The sequence below is a fragment of the Mesoplodon bidens genome, assembly GCF_964165515.1.
Source record: "Mesoplodon bidens genome assembly, chromosome: 18".
Lineage (NCBI taxonomy): Eukaryota > Metazoa > Chordata > Mammalia > Artiodactyla > Ziphiidae > Mesoplodon > Mesoplodon bidens.
This window is the reverse complement of record NC_138175.1, coordinates 47,088,752-47,105,375: the sequence shown is the minus strand read 5'-3', so window position 1 is coordinate 47,105,375 and position 16,624 is coordinate 47,088,752. Positions and strand designations below refer to the sequence as shown.

General features: G+C 49.4%; 1 protein-coding gene and 1 pseudogene across 2 annotated transcripts; both read left to right on the top strand.

The window, feature by feature from the left end:
- Positions 1–2,463: 2,463 nt before the first annotated feature.
- On the top strand, positions 2,464–6,937 carry PPP1R14A (protein phosphatase 1 regulatory inhibitor subunit 14A). Its single transcript, XM_081216588.1, has 4 exons — positions 2,464–2,909; positions 5,103–5,183; positions 5,793–5,825; positions 6,720–6,937. Exons 1-4 carry the CDS (start codon positions 2,709–2,711, stop codon positions 6,846–6,848), a joined length of 444 nt encoding a protein of 147 aa, XP_081072714.1. The 5' UTR covers positions 2,464–2,708; the 3' UTR covers positions 6,849–6,937.
- A 6,866-nt stretch (positions 6,938–13,803) lies between these two features.
- Positions 13,804–14,680, top strand: LOC308605747 (atypical kinase COQ8A, mitochondrial-like; annotated as a pseudogene). The gene has a single exon. The product of its transcript is annotated as an atypical kinase COQ8A, mitochondrial-like (transcript).
- Positions 14,681–16,624: the final 1,944 nt, after the last annotated feature.

Here is a 16,624-nt window from a genome sequence, read left to right as displayed (position 1 = left end):
TAATAAACGTGCTGTTTTCGATGCTAAGTTTGTGCTAATTTATTACACAGCAATAAAAAACTAATACAAAGTTTACTAAAGGAAAGAGTAATAAAAGTATCTAATTTGAAGCTTACATATATATTATTAAAACTCAACAGTATTAAAAACAAACTCAACAGTATTGCATCAATTCAGTCAGTAGACCACCAAACAATTTTTTCCTGGGGGTGGAAGGATTAGTTTATCACTGATACTGTTGAGAATTTGTCACATGGCATAATAAAAGCTTGGCCAAATTTGATCAGTTTTATTATTTTTTTAAAATTCTCCACAGACAGTGCACCCCTCTTTTCCTGTACCCAAGGTGGACCACTCCTATTGCCCTCCCTTTGGTACACTACTAGTTGGAAAACAGACGGTAAATAAAAAGAGTAAATTATATACAATGTGAAAAGGCAGTGAGCATTATGGATAAAACATAGAGCCAGGTAAGGGGCATGGGAGTTGCAATATGAAATAGGGTGGTCAGAGAAGAACTCACTGTACAGGTGACATTTGAGGGAGATGAAGGAGTGAGCCCTGTCGACATCATTCTAGGGAAGAGCTTTCCTAGACAGAGGAACAGCTAGTGCAAAGGTGCTGGCATGGGACTGTGTTTGGCAGAGCTTTGATTGCCCCAGAACAATGGGGAGCGATGGGCATTTTTTTTTAATATAACAGTTTTACTGAGATATAACTCACATACCATACAACTCACCCTTTTAATGTGTACAATTCAATGGTATATTCATAGAGTTGTGTAACTATCATCATGATCAATTTTAGAAAATTGCATCATCCTCAAAAGAAACCCTTGACTCTTTAGCAGTCACTCTCCCTCCCCCAATCTTCTCAGCCCCAGGCAACCACCAATCTATTTTCTGTCTCTATGGATTTGCCTATCCTGAACATGTCATGTAAATAGAATCATATGACATGTGGCCTTTTGTGTCTCGTTTCACTGACTTAGCATGTTTTCAAGGTTTATCCATATTGTAGCATATATAAGTACTTAATTTCTTTTTATTGCCAAATAACACTCCATCATATGGATATACCACATTTTATTTATCCATTCTTCAGTTGATGAGCTGGGTTGTTTCCACCTATTGGCTGCTATGAACATTCATGTACAAATTTTTGTGTGAGCGTATGTTTTCAATTCTCTGGTATGTACCTAAGAATGGAATTACTTGGTCATATGGTAACTCTAAGTTTAACCTTTTAAGGAACTGGCAGGCTTTTCCAAAGTGGCTACACCATTTTACATTCCCACCTCAATGTACGAGGGTTCTGCTTCCTCCACATTCTTGCCAACGCTCACTTGATATTTTCCATTTAAAAAAAATTATAGCCATCCTACTGGGTGTGAAGTGGTATTTCATTGTCATTTTGATTTGCAATTTCCTGATAACTAATGATGTTGAGCATCTTTTCATGTACTTATTGGCTTTGTATGTCTTTTTTAGAGAAATGTCTATTCAGATCCTTTGTCTGTTTTTAAATTGGGTCATCTTATTATTGAATTACACGACTTTATTTATTTTAGATACAAGTACCTTATCAGATATATGATTTGCAATTTTTTTCTCTCATTCTGTGGGTTGTCTCTTCACTTTCTTGATGATGTTCTTTAAAATGAAAGCTTTAAATTTTGATGATGTCCAATTTTCCTATTCTTTTTTCTTTTGTTGCTTTGGTTTCGGTGTCATATTTAAGAAACTATTGCCTAGTTACAGATAGTCTTAAGCAGGGGAGGGACATGGCCAAATTTAAGTTTCATTTAAGTTTTGAAGTGTTATTCTTGCTGCTTTCAATTAAAGTGGGAAGACTTGTGAGGTAAGAGATTTCTCTGGTTACCCTGGCTAAAACTGTAACCCCACCCTCACTCTATTTCTCATTTTCTGCTTCATATTTCTCCATAGAACTAATCATATTCTAATAAACTGTATAATATACTGTACTTACTTATTATGTCACTGCCTGCCTCCACCGCAAGAATGCCGCCGACTCCATGAGGACTGGGCTTGTCTGTTTGGTTCACTGCTCTATCTCCAGTGCCTAGGGACGTTCAGGAGGGGCAGCCTGGTGATGACCAGAGGGACAGAGAACCCCTGGATGCTATCTGGCATGAGGAGTCTGATATGGGGGGGGGGGGAGTTTACAGCCCAGATGTCATGATGTCAAATGAATATTTGTTGAGTAGAGTGAGTGAATATGAATGAATGAATGCATGGATGAGTGAATAAATGAAAGAAGGAACAAATGATGTACCGTTGAGTACTATGGCTTGACCTTCCCTTGCAAAGAGAGTAGGTAGCACAGGGGCTCGTGCACTGTCCCTGGCAACCGCCAGAGGGCGCAGACAGGCCGGGTCCCCTAGAGCCCATCCCGGACCCGCCTCCCCCGGATCCAGGCCCCGGGAACCCCTGTCGCCCGATCGGGCCGGGGGCTCCCGGATCCCGCCCATACCTGAGCCAGGCACGGCCGCGGGCTTCACGCCGGCGCAGCGGCCAGTCCTCGCTTTGCAGGCAGGGAAACTGAGGCCCGCGGCAGCCGGGGCGGGGCCGGCCCCCCTGCGAGTCCGAGCCCCCGCCCCCGGTCGGCCCCGCCCCGGCCCGTAAGAGGCCCCCTGGCCGTCAGGCGAAAGCTCACAGCGCGGCGCCGGGGCCGGGGCCAGGACCGTGATGGCAGCTCAGCGGCTGGGCAGGCGGGTGCTGAGCAAGCTGCAGGCTCCATCGCGGGCCCGGGGACCGGGAGGCAGCCCCGGGGGGCTGCAGAAGCGACACGCGCGTGTCACCGTCAAGTATGACCGGCGGGAGCTGCAGCGGCGGCTGGACGTGGAGAAGTGGATCGACGGGCGCTTGGAGGAGCTGTATTGCGGCAGGGTGAGACGGGGAGAGGTGGGGTTGCAGGGGGAGTCCCGGACCGATAGACCCCGAGCCCGGACTCCCTACGCCTTGAAGGCCTCTGGTTGCTTGTGCTCGCTGGTGCGCGCTGGTGCAGCCTCGTTCGCACGTTAGGACGCACGCTCCTGGACTCATGGGCCTCACCGTCCACCCTCCATGGCCCTCTGCTTGTGCACACAGACAGACACTTGTGTCCAAACACCAGGAGAGCACCAGGGGTTTAGCGTATGGGAAGTGAGGAGGCAAACTTGGGGAGCTGGAGTGGCCATATCTGGAGAAAGGGTGGGGGGAGGGGGATGTCTTAAAGCCAAACATACATGGTGACAGGGGAGATACAACCACACGGAGCTGCACAGCAAAGGAAGCATCAGCATTCACAGACGTGCACAATGACGAGCTATGGCCACTCGCAGACACAGTGACAGAAGCAACAGCCATGCACAGACTCTCAAGGACACAAGCTGGGGTCGCTTACGGATCAACCTATGCTACAGCCACAGGCTCTCACAGTCACAACAGCACAGGCCACAGCCATATGCAGACACAACACAACAACTACACCCACACAAAAGGACTCCAGTTACAGCTGTTCATAGATACACACAGCACAGGCTGTAGCAGCTCGCAGATGGTACAAGTTACAACGGCTACCCCCGGACACCCAGTGATTCAAGTAACGACCATCCATTATCTCCTAAAGGCAAAAAACGATAATCACGTGCAAAAGCAATGATAGATGCTGCAGCCACGTGCAGACATAAAATAACAGAAATTATGGCTACACCCAGACAGAAAACCACGTAAGCTTATGGGCACCTCCAGACATACAGTGGCAGAAACTGCAGCTGCCGGTGGACACACAGGGCACAAGCTATGGCCTCCTATGCAGTCTCATGGGCTACAGACAGACACGACATCTCACTCGGGTCTCTGCCTGAAGTCACATTTTGTACAACACACACATGCTGTGGAGCATGGTCACAGGTACACAAACACACAGGACGACAGATGCTCTGCAGCACAGTGCGAAGGTGGGAGAAGCCATGGCCCCTCACAGTGACACGAGGGCCCTCTGTTCTCAGACACATGTGGGCTCACACAGGTGGACAGTTGCTGGTGGTAGGTGGCATCCTCTGAGGTCGGCCTCCGACAGTGGGCACTACAGCTAGCCAGACTCTCAGGGACACAAGCTGTGGTCACTTACAGATCAGCATATGCTACAGTGACACATGGCGGTGAGACAAACACAGCTAAGCCAGAGTTGCCCACTGCCCACCCGTAGGACCATAGGCCCCTGCACAGGTCGCGCACGATGTCACACACCTCTGCACCCTCGTGCCGGCCCTGGCGCCTTGGCATCAGGCTCTGGCTCACACACAGAGACTCACACAGGCAGGTAACACACTTACAGACACTCCATGCCACACACAATCCCCTGACCTCCCAGGCCTGAAGCCCACAATGGAGTCAGCAAGGCTTTGCGTAGGGGAGGCAAAACTCTGTAGCCTCTGGGATCTCTTTGCTCAGACAGCTGGGTTCTGCCCCCCACAGGGTTACTGAGCCAGCCTGCATTTGCCCTTTGCCCCAAGAGGCCATCCAAGCGTCCCCCTCTTGGCTGCTCAAAGTTGGGCTTGTGGCTTATCTCTCCCACCCACCTTGGGGGGCTTCCTGGACCTGAGGGTTGCGCTTTGGCCCTGGGGGCTGACCCAAGCCCTCCCCGCTTGGGTGCCCTGGGGCAAGGGGCCACCCCCAGCAGGCTCTAGCCTGCCAGCTTCCCTCCCCTGCACCTAGTGCTTAAACTTTTCCTTGAAAGGGCAGAGCCAGCGCCTCTCCTGAATCCCAGAATCTGACATTCCAAGACTCCACCAGGCCTGTTTCCCGCTGTGGGAATAAGGGCCAAGGCAAGAGACCCGTGCCAGGCCCAAGACTCCCGAGGCCCAGGGGCCAGCATCCGAGATGGTACAGGCTCCCGGGCCTCTGTCAACCCATCTGTCACCCCTCCCCCCAACACCCAGATGTCCCGCCTTGGCGGTGCTGTCCCTGACTGCCACATTATTGCTCCAGAACCCGCCAGCTGGGCCCCGGGGCCTCCGGGGCTCCTCCAGGGACCTGGACAAAGGCGGGGGACGGAGGGGAAAGGGACCCTGACGCCCCTCCCTCTCCGCCTTTTAGGAGGCAGACATGCCCGATGAGGTCAACATCGATGAATTGTTGGAATTAGAGAGTGAAGAGGAGAGAAGCCGGAAAATCCAGGTAGCCGGAAGGGGAAGCCGCCACCAGCCCCCTACCCTGCACCTTCCTTCCAATCATATCAATAGTTAACGTGTTTCTTGAGCACTTCCTAAGTGCCAGGCACCGTTTCAATTGCTTTACACTCAGTAACTCATTTAATCTCCACAAAACCCTCTGAAGGGTTTATTATCTCCGTTTCACTATTCTCACTATTATTATCTCTGCTTTCCACTTGAGGAAAATGAGGCCCAGCGAGATCTGATCACTTGCCCAGGGTCACATAGCTGAGAAGGCGCATATCTGGGAGTCAGAGCCAGGCAGCCTGGACGCAGTGTCCTTGCTCTTCCGGCCTGTGATCTCCTAGAGGCAGGAAATGCTGTGTGCCCTTCTGGCCCTCTCTGGATCTAGCGCTGGTCCTGGTGCTGAGTTTCTTGACTCAACTCTGCCCCCAGTTGCTGTATAAGACGCTCGGGCCTTGTGCGTCCCCTGAAGCGACATGGGAAGTCCACCTGGAGTCTGACTGCCATTTGTCTTGCTGCCTTGGGGCTTGGTTGGGAAATGGAAGGGGCTGGCGGGGCATATGTTTTAGTCATTTACTATTTTCTTTTCTTTTTGTGGGGGGTTGTTTAGGGACTCCTAAAGTCGTGCACAAACCCCACAGAGGTGAGTTTTCCATCCCCCATTACAGGCCCTGTTGTGCCCCCTGTACCTTGACTGGGGGCTGGGGGGCGGTCTCCGGGGAGGAGGGAAGAAGCTGGCTGTGCCCAGGACCAGCAGAGGGAACTCTGGGAGCCCTGCCTCTCCCATGGCCGTTTTCTCATCTCCAGTGGCGTCTTTTGTCTTCCTCGCTCCTGTCCCCTCTCTTCCCATCTGCCCCCGGGGCTCCATCATCGCCTCCCTGCTGACATGCTGCCCCATCTGTCTCCTATTTCTGCCACTGCTGCGCTCTGTCTGCCCGCTCACCTCCCTCCGCCTCTCTCCCTTGTGACTGCCTCCACCGCCCTGGGGCTCCCTTCCCCACCTCTCAGGGCCCCCCCACCCCATCCTTCCAGGCCCTGAGCGGCCTAGCCCCTCCCACTTCCTTCTCTGCTTTAAAAGGGAAAAATATTCATGTTTCTCTAACCAGCTCTGGGCTGCCAGAGCGACAAACGTCATTGTGTGTCTGTCTGCCCTGGAGCCAGCTTAGGCCTCTGTCCCTGGGGACTCTCCTGATAATCTCTTGGCTCGAGAAGTATCTCCATGTCTCTCTGTGGCTCTGTTTCTTTCTCTGTCCCTTCGTTTCTCCCTTTGTCTCTATCTCTGCATCTCTCTCTGTCTCTGCATCTATGTCGTGGTTTCTGTCTACGGGTCCCTGTCTCTCTCCATCTCTCTCTCCCTGTTCCCCCCACCCCCGCATGTTCTTCTCCATCTGTAGCCTCTACCCCTCCTTAACTCCACCTCCTTCCCCTCTCACTGACCAGGAAGCAGGAAATAGAAGGGCCCAGGTCAGAAGGGCTGGGCTGGGCAGGGGGTGCCCCCACCCCTCCTGTGTTCTCAGCACCCTCGCCTTGTCCTCAGGACTTCGTCCAGGAGCTGCTGGTGAAGCTGCGAGGCCTCCACAAGCAGCCAGGCCTCCGCCAGCCCAGCCCCTCTGGTGACGGCAGCCTGAGCCCCCTCCAGGACCGAGCCCTGACCGCGCGGCCCTGACCCTCTCTGGCCTCTGTGACCCCCTCCATCTCCCCCCAATGCCATCCTGGCTTGTTTATAAGTTGTATTTAATGGTTCTGTAACAATAACACTGCGTGCCTGTTTTTCTTCTCCCTGGTTACTGTGGGCTTCCCTGAGCTCCTCCCTCTCTCCTGCTGCGTCTCCTCATGTCCCAGCACCCGCAGCTGGCCCAAGCAGATGAAGAATCCCTCAGCCAGGGAGCATGAGAACAGGCTCTGCTGACCTTGCACGCCTGGGACTCACATCCTCTCCTCGCCTCCCCCAGCCTTGGCCCAGTCCCAGCCAGTAGGGCCTCAGTGTGTGGGTGGCACAGGGGGGCTCCTGTAGGGAGGACCACCTGTGGTCCCTGGGCCACAGGAGATGCACAGGACTGAATGTGCCTGATGTGACCACAGTGCACTGGGAACAAACCATTCATCCTCTCCATAGATTTTATTGGGCACCTATTGTATGCTTACCCTGGCCATTAGCATTGAGGCCACAAAGATGGCAGAAGATAGTCTCTGGCATCAAGGTGCTCACACAGTGGTGGAGAAGAAGGGCCTGTGGGCAGGGGATTCGAGCAAAGTGTGCTGCATGGTCCAAGATACTTGGGAGCCCACGGAGTGGGAGGAGCTGTTCACTCTTGGGGTGGTGAAGAAATCTAGGAGTGCTTCCTGAAGAAAGTGACATTTAGGCAGGGCTTTGAAGGATGCATAGGAGTTTGTGTGAAATGGGTACTCATATCAGAGGACTCTGAACTAGTGGGAGGAGGGCTTGACATTGGGGCTGAGCCAGGAAAGATACCAAATATTGGCAGGCCCATCGACCAGTCAGGATGGGCAAGTCCCCCAGAGCTGGATCAAGGAAGCCCCCTGGGCTGGGGCATGCTCATGCTGGGGAAGGGGGGGCCCTGAAGAGTCTCAGGGGAAGGACAAGGGTATCAGAAGTGGGTAGCGGTTATTTACCAAAGACTGTGGAAGTGTTTCATTATTTTAACAATAGCAGTCCCAGCAGTGTACAGTCAGGAGATGGGGTAGGATTGTGGCTGTGCTTAGGACTGGGGCCAGGCCAGAACTGGGGAATCTTCCCCCAGGGTCATAGCACATCTCCCATCTCACCTCTACTGCCTAAAATTGGGGGCCCGACCTCCATGCCCATCCAGTGCTGCCCAGCAGCCCTGCCAAGATCAGACACCCATCCCAGAGGTCTCAGCTCTAATCTGGCAGGAAGAGAGCCGACCCTGAAGAAGAGGGGTATTGAGGAGCACCTGGTCTGTCCAGCCCTTCAGGTGACCTTGCTGTCCCTGTACAGACAGACCTCAGGCTTCCAGTGCCCCCTCCCCTCCACACAACTGGATAGAGAGTGTAATGGAGGAATCCCTCCTCCTTGCATCCAAGCAAAGTCTTGGGTGTGCCATGTGTTGAGCCTCTCAGTTTCCTCATCTGGAAAATGAGGACTTCACAGATGATGAAACTGAGGCCCAGATTAGTGATGACACTTGCCCAAAATCACTCAGCTGGGAAGTGGCAGTGGGTTTTAATCACAGGCATTATGACTCCAGAATCCAAATATTTCTACACTACAGTGCCCCTATAAGCCATAGCTTTAGCATAGATTGCAATTCTTCAGTGGCAAGAAGAGGTGGACTAATTCACACTAAGGTGTTAGTGACTGCTGACAGCTCTCTGAGATAGCCTGTCTAAAGGGCAATACAATTTGACTGAGAACAAGGCTACAACAAAAGGATCGGGAAGCAGCATACCACGGTGGGTAAGAGCATGGACTCCGGGGTGAGTGCTTGGATTCAAATGCCATCTGTCTTACTTCCTAGCGGTGTGGTCTTGAGCAAGTCACTTAACCTCTCTGTGCCTCAAGTTTCCATATCTGGAAAATGATTATAATTATACCTACTTCCCAGGGTGGTTGTGAGGTTTAAACACATAGATTGTAGACTAGTGCCAGGCACAAAGTAAGCATTATCATCAGCCTTATCATTGTAGGAAGGGGCTGGACCATTAGCCCCTTACAGCCGCCATCCCTGGCCAGCAAGATATCCCTTAGGAACACTGAATCACAGGCGCTCTGCTAAGGAAAAGCCACAAAGGACACAGTGTACCTGACCCACCACCCTTGCATAATTGCCACACTCCCCTCCTCACGCTGCCTCCCAGGGCCTGTGATCTTGTTTCCCACTTAGCAGCCCAATAATGCTTTTTCTCACTCACTTTATTATTTATTGATTTATTTTTGGGCTGTGCTGCACGGCTTGCAGGATCTTAGTGTCCCCAACCAGGGGTGGAACCCACGGCCCCTGCAGTGAAAGCGCAGAGTATTCACCACTAGACCGCCAGGGAAGGCCCTCTCACTTTTGTCTCCATCCACCCTGCTCCCTCCATGGGCTTCCTTTGGCTTCAGATGAGAAACCAAAGTCTCCCCCTACACGCTCCACCCCCGCCCCACCTGTCATCCTTCATCCCTCTCCTCTCCCTCACCTGCAATCCCCGCCAACCCCCCTCACTCCCACGAGACTCTTCCCCTCCTGGACCCTCGGATGTTTCTCTGCCCAGAGTACTCCGCCCAAGTGAGGGAGCATCACTTAGATGTAATTCCAGACAGGTGTCCTTGAGCCCCTTATGTAAGAAGCCACTCTCTGTCACTATCCTGTCACAATAATTAATTTTCTCCACGAATTTATTACACCCTGAAATTATGCATTAGTTTACTTTATTGTCTGTCTACCCTCCCCCCACCTTCAGAATATTAGCTCCTTAGGCACGGCTGTATTCCTAACGTCCGGAGCAGCGCCTGGCACACAGCGGGTGCTTGCCCAATAACAGTGCCGCATCTTCCGTGCACAGTAAACCCCTTCGACTAGAAGTGAAGCCTTAGCGTCCTCTCGTGGCTACGCGGGTTGTTTTAAACTACACCCCAACGGTCAGCTACTCCAGGGCTGGTCGGCTGGCATTTAATTAGGAGCTGGCTCCAGAAGTAGCTACAGCAAAGCACTCGCCCATCTTAGATAAACACCAGAGACTCTGCTAATCAGAATGATAAACATTAGAAGTGATGTCGCATTGATGATATAATTGATATTCACAATTGGCTAAAACGTTTTAGAAATACTTCATAATAAATAAAGAGGGCAGGAAGCCTCTTCATGAAGGGTGTATCATGGTTGATATAAGCCTACGAGAATCCATATCATTTCACTAATACTGTAATAACCAATTAAAACATAATTTTAAAAGTTTGTTCCCCGACTTCAGCACCAAAAAACAAAAACAAAAAACAAAACAAACAAACAAAAAACTTGTGCGGTTCTCAATAGCTACAAAAACTATAGTTTATCTAACAACTTAATCAAAGATATATAAGGTCTTGATTGAAAAAACATTAATATGCCAATAAAGGATATAGAAGATAATTTGGAAAAATGAGACCATCCATGCCTTTGCATAAGATATCTTAATATTATCCACATGTAAGTTTTCTCCAAATTAGCCAATAAATTCAAAGCAATCTCAATCAGAATTCTGGGTGGATTTTTTGAGATACTTGATAAAGTCTATTCTAAAATTTGTATGGAGGAAGAACAACAGTTGTACATAATATGTACAAATAACCAAGTCAACATTAAAAAAGAAAGTGAGGAAGGCTTGCTCTACCAAATATTAAGCCATAGGAATAAAAAGTGTGGTATTGATGAAGAACAGGTGAATACAGCAAAAGAACAGAACAGACTCACAGGTAGACTCCAAATGAAATAAAGACCTAAATGTAAAGAATAAAACTATGGAGTTAATATAAGAAAATGAAGAATAATATCACTGTGACATGTCCACAAATTGTTTGCTATACTTTCCGTCAAAAGGTGGTGTCTCATTCCCCTTGTCTTGAAAACAGACCAGCCTCAGGGATTCACTTCTCACAAACAAAATGTGATGGAAGTGGTGCTGACTGTATTCGTCTGCTCAGGCTGCCATAATGAAATACTATAGACTAGGTGGTTTAAACATCAGAAATTCATTCTCTCACAGTTTTGGAGGCTGGGAAGTCTGAGATCAGGGTGCCGGCATGGTTGGGTTCTGGTGAGGGCTGTCTTCCTAGCTTGCAGACCGCTGCCTTTCCACTGAATCCTCACATGGCAGAAAGAGAGAGAACAAGTTCTCTGGTGTCTATTCTTTTTTTTTTTTTTTTTTTGCGCATTGGGTTTTCGTTGCTGCGCGTGGGCTTTTTCTAGCTGTGGCGAGTGGGGGCTACTCTTTGTTGTGGTGCGCGGTCTTCTCACTGCGGTGGCCTCTCTTGCTGTGCTGTGGAGCATGGGCTCTAGGCACGCGGGCTTCAATAGTTATGGAGCACGGGCTCTAGAGCGCAGGCTCAGTAGTTGAGGCGCACGGGCTTAGTTGCTCCATGGCATGTGGGATCTTCCCGGACCAGGGCTTGAACCCGTGTCCCCTGCATTGGCAGGCAGATTCTTAACCACTGTGCCACCAGGAAAGTCCACTGTAGTCTATTCTTTTTTTTTTTTTTTTTTTTTTTTGTGGTATGCAGGCCTCTCACTGTTGTGGCCTCTCCCGTTGTCGAGCACAGGCTCCGGACGCGCAGGCTCAGTGGCCATGGCTCACGGGCCCAGCTGCTCCACGGCATATGGGATCTTCCCGGACCGGGGCACGAACCCGTGTCCCCTGCATCGGCAGGTGGACTCTCAACCACTGCACCACCAGGGAAGCCCTGGTGTCTATTCTTATAAGGGCACAATTCCCATCAGACCAGGGCCCTGCCTTCATGACCTCATCTAACACTAATTACCTCCCAAAGGCCCCGTCTCCAAATACCATCATACTGGAGGTGAGGGCTTCAATATATAAATTTTGGTGAGATACAAAAAATCAGTGTATAACAGTGACTTTTGAGGCTAGGTCATAAAAGACTTGGCTGTCTTGGGATGCTTTTTCTTGGAATCCAGTTGCCATGTTGTAAGGAAGCCCAAGGCACATGAAGAGGTTTTGAATTCTAGCCGACAGCCAGCATCAATTGCCAGACACATGAGTGAGAAAGCCTGGAATGAGATGACTCCGGCCCTAGACACCATCTGGCTTCAATGGCTTGAGAGACCCAAGTAAGAACCACTCAGCTGAGCCCAGTCACTCCCAGAACCATGAGAGATAAATGTAATAAATGCCTGCTGTTTTACACCACTAAGTTTAGCACAGTTTGTTATGCATCCAGTGATAACAGGAGCAGTGAATTAGGAGTGGGGAAAGACTTCTAAAACAAAACTTCAAAAGCATAAACCATAAGGCAAAAAAATTGATGAATTTGCTCATATTAAAATTAAGTCTCTTTTCAAGGAAAGACATCATAGACAAAGTTAGTATTTAATGGGCAGAATGAGAGAAGATATTTGCAGCATTTAAAACTGATGAGTGATTACAATTCAGAAACCACTAGGAACTCCTGCAAATCAACACAGAAAGACAAAAACCCTGATAGAAAAATACACAAGGGACACAAATGTACGACTATGAGGACAGGAAGCCCGAACTATTCACCAGCACATTAGGAAATGCTCAAAATCGATAGTAATCTGAAAATGCAAATTAAAACAACAATGAGATGTCATTTAACATCTATTTATTGGGCAAAATTTAGAAATCTGGATAATACCAAGTGTCTACAGGAATAGCAGTGGCACTGACCAAGAGAACAGACCAGAAAGCATGCACGCAGTATGTGGAAATACAGTGAGTGAGCTGGATAAATGCTTGGTTGTGAATCATGGTCCAGGCTTCTAGAGAGTAACCCATTCATTCATTTACAAATTTTTTTAGATGTTACAAAATTATAGCAATTACTGCCCTAGGTCTATTAAATATTTTCTTTTCTCTAGTTCACTACTACTTTTTTTAATTACTAGTTTTTATTGAAGAAACAATTTTATCATGAATATGATTTTTAAAATTAAGTATTACAAAAGGATATACAGTGAAAATAAGTCTCCCTCTTGGGGAGTCAAGTGATGTTATCAATTTCTTATGTAAACTTCCAGAAATACATCATTTTATGCAAATGGAAGCCTATTACATACAACTTACTGTATATTTTTTCTTACTTTTTTTCATTACATTATATCTCAGAAGTCATTCCATATTATCACATTCGACCTCATTCTTTTTTTTTTTTTTTTTTTTTTTTGCGGTACGTGGGCCTCTCATTGTTGTGGCCTCTCCCGTTGCGGAGCACAGGCTCCCGACGCGCAGGCTCAGCGGCCATGGCTCACGGGCCCAGCCGCTCCGTGGCGTGTGGGATCTTCCCTGACCGGGGCACGAACCCGCGTCCCCTGCATCGGCAGGCGGACTCTCAACCACTGCGCCACCAGGGAAGCCCCCCTTAGTACTTCTTTTAGTGGATATCTGCTAGCAACAAATGCTCTCGTTTTTTGTCTATTTTAAGAATAACCTCATTTAACCTTCATTATTGATAAGTATTTTTATTGGTTAAAAAATTCCAGGGACTTCGCTGGTAGTGGCTAAGAGTCCACGCTTCCACTTCAGCGGGCATGGAGTTCGATCCCTGGTTGGGGAACTAAGATCCTGCATACCATGTGGCATGCCCAAAAAACAAACAAAAGTCTCATACAATGCTCCTTCTTAAATATTTTTTTCTTCAGTTGGTTTCTTTCCCACTGGTTGACATCAGTGATTAAGAAAACTCTTCCCGGGCTTCCCTGGTGGTGCAGTGGTTTAGAGTCCGCCTGCCGATGCAGGGGACGCGGGTTCGTGCCCCGGTCAGGGAAGATCCCACATGCCACGGAGCGGCTGGGCCCATGAGCCATGGCCACTGAGCCTGCGCGTCGGGAGCCTGTGCTCCGCAACGGGAGAGGCCACAACAGTGAGAGGCCCGCGTACCGCAAAAAAAAAAAAAAAAAAAAAAAAAAAAGGTCCAGTAGCCCGTTGTGGCCCAGAGCATCAACTGTGACGTCAACAAGCTCATGCCGTGCTGAACATGAGCAGCATGCTTCCGGAAGGCCTGTTCCGTGAGCACCTGCTCGACGTGCTGAGGCAGGAGCTGGCCCTCGAGTGCGACTACCAGCAGGAGGCCGCCTGTGCGGGCAGGTTCAAGGAGCTGCTGAAGGACCACCCTTTCTTCTACACGCCTGAGACTGTGCAGGAGCTCTGAAGACCCCACGTGCTGACCACGGAGCTGGTGTCTGGCTTCCCCCTTGGACCAGGCCGAGGGGCTGAGCCAGGAGATCCGGAACGAGATCTGCTACCATATCCTGGTCCTGTGCCTGCAGGAGCTGTTCCAGTTCTACTTCATGCAGACAGACCCCAACTGGGCCAACTTCTTTTATGACCCTCGGCAGCTTAAGGTGGCTATTCTGGACTTCGGGGCAACTCAGGAATACGATGGATCCTTCCCGGACCTCTACATCCAGATCATCAGGGCTGCTGCCGACCAGGACAAGGAGGCCGTGCTGAAGAAATCCACAGAGATGAAGTTCCTCACCGGCCATGAGGTCAAGGCCATGGAAGATACCCACTTGGACGCCATCTTCATCCTGGGGTAGGCCTTTGCCTCGGAGGAGCTCTTTGACTTTGGCGCCCAGAGCACCACCGCGAAGATCCACCACCCGATCCCCATCATGCTGAAGCACCGAGGAGACCTACTCCTTGCACAGGAAGCTGGGGGGCTCCTTCCTCATGTTCTCCAAGCTGAAGGCCCGCTTCCCCTGCAAGGCCACATTCAAGGAGGCCTACAGCAACTACCGCAGGAGGCAAGCCGCACAGCATAGCCATGTGGCCGGACCCTCCGTCCCGTGCCGCTAAAGCTAGTAGGAAGCAGGTGGTGCCCGTGTTCCATTTAAACTTCGTACTGTGCGAGAGGGGTGGCCACTCAGAGCCTGTCGCCAGCGCTTATGCACACTTTTTATCGCTAAGTGGGTATGGGGTGAGAGGCGCAAGAATGAAAATGCAACCCCACTGCCGTCTGTCAGAATCTGCTTATTGTTTATTCATCCTCTGAAATGACTCTCGATAAAAAGACGATGTTATTTCCTTTTCCTTTTTGTAACAGGGGTTTTTGCTAATGTGAAGGTTAACCAGAAGATGAGAGTTCTCCCTTTGAATCCCTGCCACCAAAAGCAAAAAAAAAAAACAAAAACAAACAAAAAAACCAGAAAAGCCTTTTTGGATTTTATTGAGCATGTAATATAAGGGGTGTGTGTGTGTGTGTTTCTAGAAGGAGAGTTATGTTTTCCGCCTTTTCCTGTCTGGCCTGGATCTGGAGCTTGGAGAAGTGCTGATCTGAGCATTGCCAAAAAGTACTACTTCACCAGGAGAGACCCACCCACACTTGCTCTCTGGCTGGTTCCTAGAGGTTTTTTTATTTTTTAATTTTTTTTAATGTTTGGCTGCATTGGGTCTTCGTTGCTGCTCACGGGCTTTCTCTAGTTGCCATGAGTGGGGGCTACTCTTCATTGCTGTGCGTGGGGTTCTCATTGCGGTGGCTTCTCTTGTTGCAGAGCACGGGCTCTAGGCTCGCGGGCTTCAGTAGTTGTGGCGCATGGGCTCAGTAGTTGTTGCTCGTGGGCTCTAGGGCACAGGCTCCATCGTTGTGGCGCACGGGCTTAGTTACTCTGCGGCATGTGGGATCTTCCCGGACCAGAGCTCGAACCCGTGTCCTCTGCACTGGCAGGCGGATTCTTAACCACTGCGCCACCAGGGAAGCCCTCCTAGAGGTTTTTTGACAACCAGAGGTTTTCAGAGAACTGCTGCCTCCTGTGGGGAAAGGCAGGAGACGCAGAAGGGGAGAGAAAGGCCCATGCTCTGTCTCCGGGCTCCAAGACTGGTGTGTGGGGGGCCCTTCCTCCCACTCCAGGCGCCTGGGCCCTTGTGGAAGGAAATGATATGCACTTGTCACCTGGTTGGACCCAAGGGGTCATTTCAGGCTCTGTTACTCTTCATACAATTCTTGTAATTGTCTGATTTACTTGTTTCAATTTTTTAAAGAATCCTAAAATAGGGCTTCCCTGGTGGCGCAGTGGTTGAGAGTCCGCCTGCCGATGCAGGGGACACGGATTCGTGCCCCGGTCCGGGAAGATCCCACATGCCGCGGAGCGGCTGGGCCCGTGAGCCATGGCCGCTGAGCCTGTGCGTCCGGAGCCTGTGCTCCGCAACGGGAGAGGCGATAACAGTGAGAGGCCCGCGTACCGCAAAAAAAACAAAAAACAAAACAAAAAAAACCTAAAATAAAAAGAACGATATTTCCTTGATATCTTATAATACACACCGTATTTTCAAATATCCCAGTTATCTCAGAAATGTCTTTTTAAGTTGGTTTGTTCAAATCAGGATCTATACAAGATCCATATGTTGTGTTTTTAATCTACAGGGATTCTCATCCTGGGGTCCTGGGACCTCCAACTTGTCCAGAGTTTCTTGGCGTCTATCACCGTTGGTGGGAAAAAACTGACCTCTATGTTTTCACTAACCTCTAATGACATTTGATATTTTTGTCAATTATGAATTTTGGCAACAAATCACAGTACTATTGCCAGAAGCTATGACCTTGTCACCCAGATAAATCACAGATGTTTTATAGCACATTACAGTTGTTGCAGATCTCTTGAAACATTGGTTTTACTCATCACCGCTTAGAAATTATGGTAGTTATTGAATCTGCAGCCAGATCTTATTCTTTAATGTATTAATAAAGAAGCACATATATTACTATATCACAATTATTATTTTTTTTACTAACTGTATATTAAT

Bases quoted from the DNA above. Each gene is read 5' to 3' on its own strand.
- PPP1R14A (XM_081216588.1), top strand. From the start codon at position 2,709: ATGGCAGCTCAGCGGCTGGGCAGGCGGGTGCTGAGCAAGCTGCAGGCT. The intron at 2,910-5,102 runs GTGAGACGGGGA...TCCGCCTTTTAG, and splicing joins AGGAGCTGTATTGCGGCAGG to GAGGCAGACATGCCCGATGA. The intron at 5,184-5,792 runs GTAGCCGGAAGG...GGGGTTGTTTAG, and splicing joins AGAGAAGCCGGAAAATCCAG to GGACTCCTAAAGTCGTGCAC.